The sequence below is a fragment of the Lonchura striata genome, chromosome 20, assembly GCF_050655825.1.
Source record: "Lonchura striata isolate lonStrDom1 chromosome 20, ASM5065582v1, whole genome shotgun sequence".
In the NCBI taxonomy this organism is placed as follows: Eukaryota; Metazoa; Chordata; class Aves; order Passeriformes; family Estrildidae; genus Lonchura; species Lonchura striata.
The window spans coordinates 11,035,209-11,048,631 of record NC_140722.1 but is presented as its reverse complement, the minus strand read 5'-3'; the positions used below and the strand labels follow the sequence as shown (position 1 = coordinate 11,048,631).

At 37.7% G+C, this 13,423-nt stretch overlaps 1 protein-coding gene across 2 annotated transcripts in view; it reads left to right on the top strand.

Annotated features, from left to right (window-relative positions):
• The window catches only part of OSBPL2 (oxysterol binding protein like 2), a 33,981-nt gene that overhangs the window by 15,275 nt on the left and 5,283 nt on the right, over nt 1-13,423 (top strand). For both annotated transcript variants that reach the window (XM_021553603.4, XM_085558259.1), the window contains exons 4-12: nt 3,207-3,354; nt 3,601-3,676; nt 4,928-5,062; nt 6,039-6,136; nt 6,796-6,978; nt 9,492-9,599; nt 10,481-10,570; nt 11,209-11,329; nt 13,151-13,279. In XM_021553603.4, the coding sequence (XP_021409278.1) occupies nt 3,207-3,354; nt 3,601-3,676; nt 4,928-5,062; nt 6,039-6,136; nt 6,796-6,978; nt 9,492-9,599; nt 10,481-10,570; nt 11,209-11,329; nt 13,151-13,279 (1,088 nt within the window). The remainder of the gene's footprint in view (nt 1-3,206; nt 3,355-3,600; nt 3,677-4,927; nt 5,063-6,038; nt 6,137-6,795; nt 6,979-9,491; nt 9,600-10,480; nt 10,571-11,208; nt 11,330-13,150; nt 13,280-13,423) is intronic.

Sequence of the window (13,423 nt, the reverse complement as noted above, 5' to 3'; positions counted from 1 at the left end):
TCAGTACCAAGGTGTTTTGATTCCCTTTCTGCCTTGGCTGACAATTAATGATTACTCAGGGAAGTTGCTGACTGTCCAAGGGGAGGGCTCATGTCCCTGGCCATGACTCAAGCAGGGCCTCTGCTGCCTTGGCTCATGGGCAGCACACTCTGAGTGCACTTGCTTCATTTGCAGGATGTGGAAGAGGAAGGCTAAGAAAACTAAAGTTACTGGCAAGTCACTTTTCTTTAAGCTCTTGAAATAGATTTATGCTGGCACCCAACTTAAGTATTTTACTTTGAAAGTTTAAGACTTCTTAAAAGCTTTTGTTTCACTCTTAACACACGTAAGTGGAATTTCTGATTAAGCTAATTGTTGACATTTTATTTCTGTCTCTGGTTCCCATCCTTCTTTTAAATCTCCATTTTTATTCTCACTCCCAGTGGCTTTTCAGTAAGTAACTCTAACCTCCTTGGTTTCTTAAGTTCAAAGCTTTATTGGCAGCTGGTGTAAGGCTCTTTTAGGAACTTAGAAAAACTACAACAAATCATTTCTGTACTCTATTTTTCTTTCAGATCTACTTCCTCTCCATAAAACAGTGTCTGGGTATAAGACCTAGAACTTCATTGAGAAGCATCTTCCTAAGCTTCTCAATGGGCTTGTAGAGGATAAGCCATGTGATGCTAAGGTGGAAAGTGCAGTTGAAAGTCTGTGATTATCTGGCTATGTACCATAGTGGTTTTGGTTTGGTGATTTTTTTTAAAGTAATTAGGTGGATGTGCAGTCTAATAAAAGCTGACTTGCCCTTCTGATGTACTTCCTTTTCTGGAGCAGGGATTTAATTTTTGCTGTTTGTCTGCAAAGACACTCATTTGAGTTGGCATTTATTTAGTTACCAATGACCTACTGTTGTCAATAAATAATATATATATATTTGAATCTAAATTCCTCTTGTGCTTTACAGGAACAGGACAACAACTCTGAATCATAGGAAACAAACACTAATGTGGATAACACAATTATCATTTGTTAGGATTTGCAGGGTTTCAGGTACAATGTAAAGACTGAAATTACAGTAACATTTTTCAGAACTATTCCCTATAAGCCAGTGGACAATTCCTGTTGTGAAGCTTTACTTTTACATTTAGATGTGTTATTCTCATTGAAGTGATGCTGTTCCTTGTGTTGTGTGAGCTTGATCAGTTTTTTGGGTGAGGGTATTGTACCAAAAAGATTTTTTTTTCAAGCTTATAGTTGAGCTAATAAGTTATTTTGCTGCTTGTACTGTAACAGGTTCCGAAAAAGTTAATATATGGTTAAAAATACTATTTTAAAATCAGAAATATTTTGTTATGAGTTGACTGAAGGTTTTTTTAAGACAGGTGTTTCAGGGTAGTCCTCATTTTAATGAACTGAATCTATATGTGACTGTCATGCTTTCCAGTTGAGTACTAAGAGTGCCAAGGTGTGGTTATTGCTGTGTAATTGCATTCTTGTGACATCAAAACGTAGGAGACAGGGCAAGACATGACATCACCCATTACACCTGTTTACAAAACAAGATCATATCCCTGGGACTTCCTGGTGCAGTTCTGAATGTTATTGCCATGGTCTTGGTCCCTGAGAAATGTGCAGCTTTTTGTTTCTGGAATGTGTGCTCTGCATGAATTGCTCTAATGCAGCAAAAGCAGCCATTGGAGAGGTTAAAATCAAGTTGAAGTACTACTTTGTAAAAAAGTGAATGTCAGAAGATCACAGCATTTTAGTCTATTTAAAATGAAATAATCTTTGTCATGACTGATTTCTGTACTTCATTAGAGAGTTTACAGGATTTGTTATACTTCAGAATCTTTCTGTACCCACAGCTGACTCTGGGACATAGCTGAGTGTGATGGGAGCTCAGTACAGAGACAAGGGACTGCCCAGGTTGTGACAGCTGGAATGAAAGAAATGCAAAAATTATGCTGTATATTCCATAAAACCATGGCAAAAATTGTATGCCAGCAAATACCCACGTTTACTGTTGCTTTTTGACTCTTGAATTGGAAGCTGGAAACTAAAGCATTTCTTGAGGAAGAATTGACCCCTTTGGACTCAGAAAGGACTAAATTACATTAGAATTAATTTCAGCAAAAAATGTTCCTTTATTACACTGATCGATTTTGTGCTGTAGTCCGTGGCAGTTGTGAAGGATTGCATTAACTGCTCATTTTAGGGTGCTCTGTGGTGATGCTGCTGTGGTTTACAAGTGGTTTGTTCCAGCAGCACTGAGGGGAGGCCTCTTGCTGTTGATTTATGACCAAGGGCATGTGTAGAGGTGCATAGAATGCTTTTAAAATCTTCTTATTCAAAGCCATATGCAAAAATTCTCATTATTTATATTACTATATGTGTAGTTTATATGACTAAAAATCATTAGACTGGAATCTTGGTATGTTGGTTTAGTCCAACTTTTACTTAGGGCTGCTTGATAACACAGGTTTGTGTTCTACAGATTCCTGCTGGTTTAACATTTTTGGGATTAAAGCTGGTCCAAGCAGGTTGCTGCAGGCTGGGGTTTGGTTACAATGGTATTTCCAGTAGCTCTGGACCAAGGGGATGGATTTGGGAGATGGGAAGTGCAGCCACCTCCTGCAGGTCAGGCTCTGGGTCACTTGCAGAGCTCAAGGAATGGTTCATCCTGGTGTCCACAAGCTCCTGCTGCAGCCATTAGGGGAGTGTTAGATGGTTTGCACATATGGGTGGCAAAAAGAAGTTCAGTACCATTTCTGTGGTTTCACTTGTCTGGGTGTTTGCCCCTGCATCGTGAAATAGCTGTTTTTTCTTTTTTCCCCTTTTTTTCCTTGTCTATTAGCAGTGTAAGTTTAATTTATTTGAGGTCTTTGAGGAAAGCTACATAACTGAAACAAATTATTGTAATTATACTGCAGCTCTGGAAAAGAGAAAATGCAGCTAATCTGATTAGGAGCTACTCAAGAACTTTTAAGATTCTAAATTAGTGTTATATTCAGCAGTGTGAAAAATGATAATTCTTGGTTCTAATGCAATAGTTGGCTCATAATATTCCTGGAAATTAGGCCACTTAATAAGGGTTTTCACTCTGATACTCTTTAAAATGAACTAACCTAGTCCAAGTGTACTTGAGGTGTGAGACTTGCAAAATGAGAGTGGCACTCTGTGGCATGGTAAGGCTCCTAAGAAAATGTTGCCTTTTGGTTTTTATGCAGGCTTTGATTCTGACAATTCTTCAGGAGACTTTTCAGAAGCAAATCATAAAGGTCCAGAAATGCTTGATCTGGATCCACACCAAAGCAATAGGAATGGAAAGCATAATGGAGAAGCAGAGATACAAGAAAATGGGATTAAGAGACACAGGTAAACGCACAGAGCTGCAGAGGAGATGGGAGTGGAGCATGTGCTGGCTCACACCTTTTGGGGCATTGCTGTTCTCATGGGCAAGGGTAATTCTCTGGGATTGGAAAGTATTTCATGTGTCTGCTTCCTGTGCCAGGTCTGGGGTGATGCTTTGCTTCCTTTATAAGATGCTTCAATAGAAAAGAAAATGGCTTGTTGTTTTAGGGGCTGATAATGACAGTTGGATTTTTTTTTTTTCCATTACAGGACATCATTACCTGCGCCAATGTTTTCTAGAAGTGATTTTAGTGTGTGGAGCATATTGAAAAAATGCATTGGACTGGTAAGTTAGCTTGAATGAAGCATTTGTGTCAGGTCTCTTAATGTCAACTGATTAATTTTATTGCTTAAACATCAAAACACAGAATAACACCTGGTGCGTTTTCATTTTTTCTTTTTTTTTTTTTTTTGTTTTATTTTTGTTTTTGTTTTTTTTTGCTAGGAAACAATTTTAAACTGCGGCTCCCAAATCTCAACATTTACTTATTAACAGTACTATTTCCATATCTTCTTTAGGTGTTAGACCATGTGGATTGGCATTTCTGAAGCTGTCCTTTCAGAACTAGACCAAACCCATTAAAATATAATCAAATATGTTTGATACAATGCTCTCTTACCTGCTTTTTTTATTATTCTTTACTTAGCAAAAGATGATTTAGGACTTAATTTTATTAATTCATGTCATGTAGGAGATACAGTTGTTCTCTCAAAATTCCTTTTGTGGGATGAGTAACCTAACTCAAACTTTTGCTTGGACCAAATCAGTTGAAGTTAGTTAAGGTTAACATTTTTCTTTCTTTGCCTGTGCCAAAGTGAGGAAAATGTTGCATTAACTTCATCTGGTGGCATTCTGCTGTTTGCTAACTTTTAAGCACTTACATAAGTGTTTCAGTGCTCAGTCATGAGTGTAACTTTGTAATTAAACAGCCAAATTTGCTTTGGTGTAGTAAAAGACCTGGGGACTTGGAAATCTTTGTGTGAACTTAGTATCTGTCTTTATCCACATGGGAAACTAGAAATGGTCTGACACAAATAACAGGCTGCTTAAATAAACCACTAGAATCTGTTAGAGCAATTCAAGTGCTATTCTTTATGTAAATGTTCCTTTCAAAAAATAATTTGTGGTTGCTGCAGTGAAATAGATAGATTTTATGCAAATAAGCATGTGAGGTTTTCCAAGGAGTGTGTGGCACTTCAGTATCAGCACAGAGCTGGTTGGCACATTATTGCTGCTTCCTAGGGAAATTTTAACCTCTTCTGCTTTACACAGAGCACAGCAGAGAAGGTAACATCCTCTGTGGATTTATTAGGTTAGCTGGACCAATGTTTTAAGTTGTTATTTCAGATTGCAAGTAGGGTTCTGCAGTGCTTCCAGCCGCTTTCAGCTGTAGCACTTGGAGGTCTTGCCAAACAAATATCCTTTGAGGAATACCATAAATAAACTTATCCACATAATTTTTTCAAAATTCTTGTTGTTGCCAGTTGTTTACTTAGTGTTGTGTCTAAGAAATCAACCTGCCCTTTGGTTATGTAGGAGCTGTCCAAGATTACAATGCCCATTGTCTTCAACGAGCCCTTGAGTTTCCTTCAAAGGATAACAGAATATATGGAGCATATATACCTCATCAATAAGGCTTGTAGTCATGCAGATCCCCTGGAAAGAATGCAGGTAAGAATCCCCACCACCTTCTGTGTAATTCACAAGTTTTTTTCTCCCAGTCTTTGATTTTAAGACAGTTTCTCACTTGAGTGTATCTCTTTCTCAGAGGCTACAGTGAGAATACCCAGTTTGTCTAAATGAGTTTCTTCTTTCATAGTGGTTGTATCAAATATTTGTGACACTTTGACACTTCATGCATGCACAGAGTTTAAAAGGAAAGTGCTACAGCTGACCATGCCCAAGGATCTCAACTAATTTATTTAACTGTGACTTTTTTGTGGCTTTATGTGAGGATGAAATCTTGGCTTTATGTGATTCTAAATTGGTTTGTTGAGTGGTCTCATGATTTTGAAGTTCCTGGATAAAAAATTGTCATGACAGAGACAAAGTTACCACGATTTTCTTCTCCAAAACTGGTGGTTACTGGGAGTAGGATACAGCACCTGGCTGGTCTGACACCAAGGCAGTGAGTATGTGACACTTGTGTGCATCAGGTGATGCTGGTGCTGCTCACAGCTCTGGTTTTACTGGAGTGCAGTGGAGGGTTTGTTGTGGCTCCTGTTTCTGTGTGGTCCATCCCTCCATTTCCCAGCCTGCAGGAGCTCCTCAGTGTCACCTGAACCTGCTGGCCTGGTGACAGAAATAGTTCTTACCTGGCCTAGGAAAGTGAGGCTCTGTTCTTAATGACTGAGGGGGCAGTCAAAGTTGGGGCAAAACTAAATTTAAAAAATCAGGCTGATCTTCTAGAAGTAGATGAGGCAGTGTAATCTGGCAGAATTTACCACTGACAATAATTCCTGTAGAAAATGAGATTCTTAAGTGCTTATATTTCCCCACTTCTTTGTCATTTATTCTATGGCTTAAAAAATACGAAGCAACTCCTTTTTGGAATAATAAATACTGTAATGTGCAACAAATAAAGTACAATAAACTTAGAGTTTTAATGCACTGTTCTCATAACAATGTGTTCTTAATTTGCTTACAGGCTGTAGCTGCTTTTGCAGTTTCTGCTGTAGCTTCTCAGTGGGAGAGAACTGGCAAACCATTTAACCCACTGTTAGGAGAAACCTATGAATTAACCAGGTAGTAATTACTTTATATTGGGAGCTGGGGCTGTTTGTGTTCTTGAGTTACTCTCACACTGGTGGTTGTAGTAAAATACCACTAAAGTAGATTTCTGAGTATAGCTAGAAGTCTTTTCCTCAAACTATCTCAGACTTTCTGAGAAGTTGTTATAAAAGTTAATAATTTTATTTCTAAGTTTAGGCAGAATATTCTTTGAATTATTTAGAGAAAAATTGCTTCATGTACTTCTACCAAACATGCTTCCTGAGCAGACACTATTAATTAATTTAAATATTGTTTTGTTGATCATGTCAGATAGAGAAATTAGTCTGAAGGACTTTGAGCTTACTCAAATAAATGGGAGATATGTCTCCAGTAAAGAATTCTCAGTCAGACCTTTTCATGTTGCCCAAAGGGTTTCTGTATTTTCATGAGTTATTTCAGTGAAACTTCAGATGCCTTTCTGGGTAGGAATCTGGTTTGGGGGTATAAAAAGAAAGTGTTCAGAGTAGAAATCCTTTCATTTATTGTAAATGTGTCACAGAACTAGAAAAGGAAAAGTCTAACCTTCAGTTTAATCTGAAAATACTTCACTTTTTCCTTTAAGTATCAACTCATTTCTCTTGCAATATTAAAAATTTGCTTACTGTTTAATGCTTTTTTGTTGTTGTTGCCAGGGAGGACTTAGGATTTAGGTTTATATCTGAACAAGTCAGCCACCACCCACCTATTAGTGCATTTTATTCTGAAGGCCTCAATAAGGACTTCATATTTCATGGATCAATCTATCCCAAACTAAAATTCTGGGGAAAGAGTATAGAAGCAGAGCCTCGAGGAACAATTACTTTGGAGCTTCTGAAGTGAGTATGAGAAGTAAATAACTTTTACTTTTTGTAATAACCCTGTTGGCTTTTCAGAGGTGATTACCTCAAAGCTGCTTACTGAAGAAGTTGTAAGAATTGATTTACAAGTTAATTTTCACTGCTTAATTTCAGAGCTGGATTTTTTTGTGTTATGGTTCCATAGCTGTAGCAATTTGACCCAGTTTTTCCATCATGAAAATTAGCATTTCTTTACATTTTGGTTGCTACTGAAAGCTAGTTCTGTGAAGGCATGTTAAATTTAAATATAGAGATAAAAGTCTCTTACTGGGCTGTTCACACTCATCTCAATGTTCAGTATTGCTGTTGGTTTGGGTGGTTTGTGTGGAAAAAGCTGCATCTCACAATAACTGTTGTGTGTGGTAAGGGAACAGGAGAAACTTGTCAGGATTGCCACTCACAGAGAAGGATCAGCTTCCTACTAAAATCAAGAATGCCTCTCCAGATTGCTCCCAGGCTTGTCTCTCATGAATTGTGACATCCCATGAGTTGTTTTGTGTCCTGGTGGCACAAAGACTCTGGAGCTTTCCCAAGTGGGACATGAGGATGCACTAGAACTAGAACAGTTGCAAATAAAGCATTCTGCATTTGGTGCTTTTATAAAAGCCTTTCTTAGGCCTAACTCTGAGGTGCTTTTGAAATGTTGACTTAAGAAAGTTCTAAACATTTGGTTTTAATAAAAAAACAACTTGCCTCATGCAGTAGGCATTGACTTTTCCTGTACTTTCTTTTGGAAGCAGTTTAATTTTTCAGCTGTTGGCATCTAATATTCCAAAGTTCATTGAAGTATGAATTGGTCTTGGAGATAAACGATGATGAAAATAAAGAAAATTTCTTCTGAATATAGAAGGAACTGTGAATGTTAGTACAGAATGTAGGTGTTACCAAAATATTTGTTCCTTGAGAGCCTTTCTTTAGAGGACTATTAGAATTCTTGCTGAGCCTAATCAAGGCTGAGATTTAAATTTGAATACAAACAGTTAAAGCATTTATTTGAAGTAATTACTTCAAGTTAGCAGCAGGAGTTGAAATTTTGAGCCTCTCAGTGTTGTGATTCAGACCATTCTGTTGCTTTGAGGAGTCTGAGAACTGCTCAAAGCCTAAGTGAACAAGCAACTGTTTGGGAAGCAAAGCTGTGAGTCAGTATTAAATTGTGCCTTTATGTTTACCATGACTATTTTTCAGAGCGTTAGAAGACACTTTTTTATCACTTCTCCAGCACAAAAAGTGCTTCAATTCATCAGCCCTGACCATAAGTGGCTTGTGTTGTGTTTTGGTTTATGCTGTAAAGCTTGTGGTGTCAGAATAGTTCAGGAATAAAACTATGTTTAAAGGCTGGGGGATGAATTTGAGGGATTCTGGTATTCTTTCCCCGAGCTGAAGGGTGGTCATTGTTCTAAAGACTCCTTGAAGAAAAGGAGCTGTGGGAAATAGTGAGACTTCAATGATCTGTTATTTCTCTGTACTGGAAAATGACAGGTGGGTTGGAAACATTCCATGGGAGTGTTCTCTCTATATTCACTGGATGTAGAAGTACAAGGCACTTTTTACAGAGGACACTGCTTTTTCTGTATTTTCTGTTAAAACTGAGCTTACAAACTTTTCTAAGATGGATTGATTGCCTACCAGGTGACTTCAGGATTTCCCTTACCAGCATGGAAAGATGAGTGTGAATAGATGGCTTTGACTGCTGGTGACAATAGGAATTCCGTTGTTTAACTTTTTGATCATTTATGGAATAATGTCTTTTAAGGATTTAGAAGTTGTAAACTTACCTTTAAAGCTTTTCACAAAACAATAAACCAAAGATAAAACCAAGTGGAAAATCAATTCTAGGATTTTTCTTTCTTCTCAGTAAATCTTTGGGGAAAGGATGGAATTGAATTGTGAACTGAATTTTAAAATGTCACATTTGTGGAGCTTGCAGTAGTGCTGTTGTGTCCCAGTGGTGTTAAACAACCAAATAAAAAGAAGCAAAAACCACTCACACTCCCCAAAAATTACCTTCAGTGGCACTGGGACTGGCCTTAAATACTGATGAGAAAACTTGTGGTATGTTTGTGGAAACCACAAACAATATACTGCTGCTGCAGCAGTTGAATAGAAGACACTGTTAGGCATTAGTTTGTTAGTCTGGTTCTTCTGCAAATACTATGTTTTATCACTTAAAACTTCAAAAATGATAATGAAAAAGATTAATTCCTGGACTGTTCTTTATGTTGGGCTGAAATTTGTAATTCAAAGCACAGCAACTGTACAACTCATGTAAGAAAGGAGAAGAATAAGAGCAATATCACTTCATTAACTTGCACTAATGCTTGGATACAACACATTGTTGGCTTGTAAAGAAAAGTCTGTTTCTCTTCTGTTTTGAAACTGAGTGCTGGCTGTTCAGAGGAGTGCTAAATATTTTGCCTTGCCATGAACAGAATTGAAAACAGGCTTCCATCTTAAGCTCAAGAAAATAATTTCTTTCTCTATTTCTTTGACAGGCACAATGAAGCTTACACATGGACAAATCCAACCTGTTGTGTACATAATGTAATTATTGGTAAACTGTGGTTAGAACAGTATGGAGTGGTAGAAATTGTAAATCACAGGTAATGTTGATCATGATCTTGATTTTTGTCAGACACACGGGAGGCTTTGCTTTGTAGCTCCAAAGTGTTGTGGGGTTTTTTTTTTGTCTTTTTGTGAGGTTGTTTTTTTTCTTTTCTTAACAAATGCAAACTCTCCCTAAACCTGGGATTACTGTCATAATATTATTAATGAAAAGGCACAAAGACAAATGGCCTATGGAGAGCAAAGGTTTTACATTTGTGAGTTACCCATCCAAACTGAGCACCATTGCCAGAGAGCAAAAATTAAATTTAACTCCAGAACTATTAAATGGGATAATTGTCAGATTGGATCTCCACGGTGTTGATGGTGATTTTTTTTTTTTTTAGTTTAGATAATGGACAATGTCTTAAATTAAGGGCACAGCACAGAAAAATGACTGCAGAGTTGGGAAATGTGAACTTAGAGAGCATCAACTGCTCTGCCAACTGCCTTTGCCAAAATCAAAGCTTTTTACTTGCATAAAATAAAATAACCTTCTACATAATGAGGGAAAGAATTTTGTGAGAAGCATTACTTCTGCACACATTGCTCTGTCAGTAAATGAGAGCTTAAATCCAACAAGCTGCTGTTTGATACTTCTCACAGCATCAAATCTGTAATCCTGTCTTTTGTACTTGCACAAAATTTGTTATTTTTGTGGAATTTTAAAATTTGCGTGCCATTTTTAATGTTCTGGTGAGGTAATAAACCATAGTTAAATCAAAATAATTTATATATATATATATATATACACATATATATATATATATATAACCACTAGCTAACTGTAACTATATTAAAAAAGCTAAATAAGGTAAAATAAGTTTTCTGATGTATTCAGGGGCTTGCTTCTCTAAGCATGTACTTATTTCCTCCACAGTACCGGAGATAAATGTGTCCTTAATTTTAAACCATGTGGACTGTTTGGGAAAGAGCTTCACAGAGTAGAGGGATACATCCAGGACAAGCAGTAAGTGAGAAAAGCCTTTTGGTCTTTCTGTTTTTAATACTGAGGCATTTCTTTTGCTGGCATAGTGACCACAGTGATATGACTTTCAAGTTGCTTGCAATATAGTTGGTAACCCATTTTTGTTCTCTGTGTCAGTATTAAACCCCCTGATTCCAGGATGATAATTTTTAAGCATTATTAGAAAAACTCTCCAGGCCAGGATTTGGAAATGAAGGGAAAATGCAGAGTAGCTGCAACTGATTTACTATTGTACAGTCGTAATTCCAGTCTTCATTTTTAAATAATGAGAATGTGGTTGCTAAAAGTTTTTAATTAACCCAGACCTGTTTTGTGACTCCGAGTCTCTGTATTATAATTGGCTTTGATGTACCCACATTCATTTAACAGGGGCAGAAGCATGTGACTGTGATGAGGATCTGTTCTGGAGAGCTGGAATGAGTTGAAACCTTTTCTTTGCCTATCAAACATCTGTGTTTTCTAAGAATCACCCGTTCTGTGATTCTGTGAAATCTACAAATAGAAACATAAAATGCAGCGACGTAGGAAGCTGAGTATTTAATGTAGATTAGAATCTGCAAGGCTTGGCTTACTGGGCTCAGTCAGAAGGAAGAGCTCAGTGTCCTTTGCTTTCTCTGCAGCAGGAAGAAGCTGTGTGTGATCTATGGCAAGTGGACAGAATGTTTGTGGTGCACTGATCCCACCACGTATGAGACCTACAAAAAGAGTGAGAAGAGAGGTGGTGAGCCGAAGAAGAAGTCGGTAAGGTGAAGGATTCTTTAAGGAGAAAAGATTCTTAAATGTCAGAAATTAAATCAAAATTTTTTAGGTGAATGAAGGACAAAGGCTGTCATTTGGTAGGGATTGGACAGGGCAGTGAGAAGGCACTTGGCACTTTGATCTCTGCAGGCTGTAGTGTGAGCTGCTGGCATGGAAGGGAGCTCGTAAGAATGGTGTCTGCTGGGGACTGGGCAAAGAGAAATCATCAAATATCAACTCCCAAGCTGATGTTGTCCAGTCCTTGAATGAGGAAAGTGGCTCTACTGCCAACTCGAGCAGTAAAAATAGTAGGATTTCAGCAGTAAAAACAATAACAACTTTGTTTAAATCAGATATGCTTTTTGGTGATGCAGATTTTCAGAAGTTAGGATGTAGAAAGTCTTTACAAAAAAGAGGTCTGGAAACATACAGGGTTTTTACTTTGCATATAAGCAGTGTCAGGTAAGCTGCTACCAACACCTCAGTGTCATGTGGAAAACGGGAAATAATGTATGGTGCAGCAGAGAACTTTGGGTTTCTTTACATCAACAGTTACTCACTGAAAATGAAAAGTTGAACAGAAGCTAATCACTTTTGATGTTAAGAGGCTCTAACTTGAAAAGAATTCGCATCAGAAGAATCTAGAGTAATGACAGGCCTTGCTTTTGGCTCTGGATTCCATCATGGTACAGGCTTATATTTTGACTTTTTAAAAAAAAAAAAAATAAGGTTCTGTTCATATTAAGAAAATCAACTCTTTATTTCCTTCCTTCCTGTTGATACTATTTTTAGATGGGGAACTGTCTAACAGTAAACCAGATGTTGACATGGAAAGTAGCCTAGAACTGTCTTTTTAAATAATGAATACTGAAACCAAATTATTGAAATTAGACTCTTAACCATATGGAGCTGTTTTCTAGTGTATAAAACAGGCTGTTTTTAACCTAGTAGGGTATTTTTGATTGAAACAAATGAGCCATGTCAAAGAGGGCAGAAAGAAAACAGAAAGGGGATGGAAGTGAGGAAAACTGTTACTGTCACTTCAGGATGTTATTGCCTAAACTTCCCTTCTGGTTGTTGTGTTTTTAAATGGGTTCTTATGGTGAAATCCTCTGAAATTCTGCAATGCTGCTGTCTGTGTCCTGCAGCAGTCAGATTATCTCAGGTTCTTAGAGCAGCCTTCTGAACCACTGGAGTTTGACATGTGCAGCTGGTAACAAAGGAACTTGAAGGAAAGTCACTGTATTCATAAACTTAAGGACACAGTCTTCACAGTGAGAAAACTGGCAGTGATAATTGTGATTTGAGTCTGGAGCAAACTGAAACAAGGGCCTGGTTTTTTTAAACCACACATCCAAATGTTTTGCAAATGGTGAAGCAATATCCAAAAACAGGTGTGCCCTATTTGTGACTTAAGAACTAACTTGGGAACTGGTTTAAATTTCAGCCTTGGCTCATTTGCACCTGTAGAAATAATGGTCATGTGAGATGAAATTAAGCTGTGGCATAGGATAGAAAGGAAGCTGGAGAAAACACTTCTGAAAGACATTCATTTACTATTATTACTAGTACTGATTTTTTTATAAACAGATTATCAAGCTTTATTTAAGTGTTGGGAGACTATTCAGGGATATCAGGAGCAACACATAAAAATGAGAGGGACTGTATACAGAGTGAGGAAAAGCAAACAGGAGGGGTGAGGCAGAAGTACAGAAGTGTTCAGTATCTCAAATACGAACAGATTCTTCAACAGTCACTGCAGAATCTGAGATGAAACCATCCAATGTTCCCTTGTTCCTCTGCCAAATGTTATCTCTGTTTCAGAGTGAGGAAGATATTAAATCTGAAAATGATGAGGCTGATGATATGCCGGAAGTTCAAGACACAGTGCAGTTCATACCAGGCAGTAAATTGCTTTGGAGAATAAACTGTAGGCCACCAAACTCATCACAGGTAACTGTTTTAATCTGCCCATGCTTTGCTCTTGCTGGTGAATTATCCAGGGGAACATGAGTAATGGTCCAGGGAACCTTGTTGCAGTGTCACTCCTTGGCACAGGACCAGGCTCTGGCAGTTCTTGCTGCACTCAAATTATGC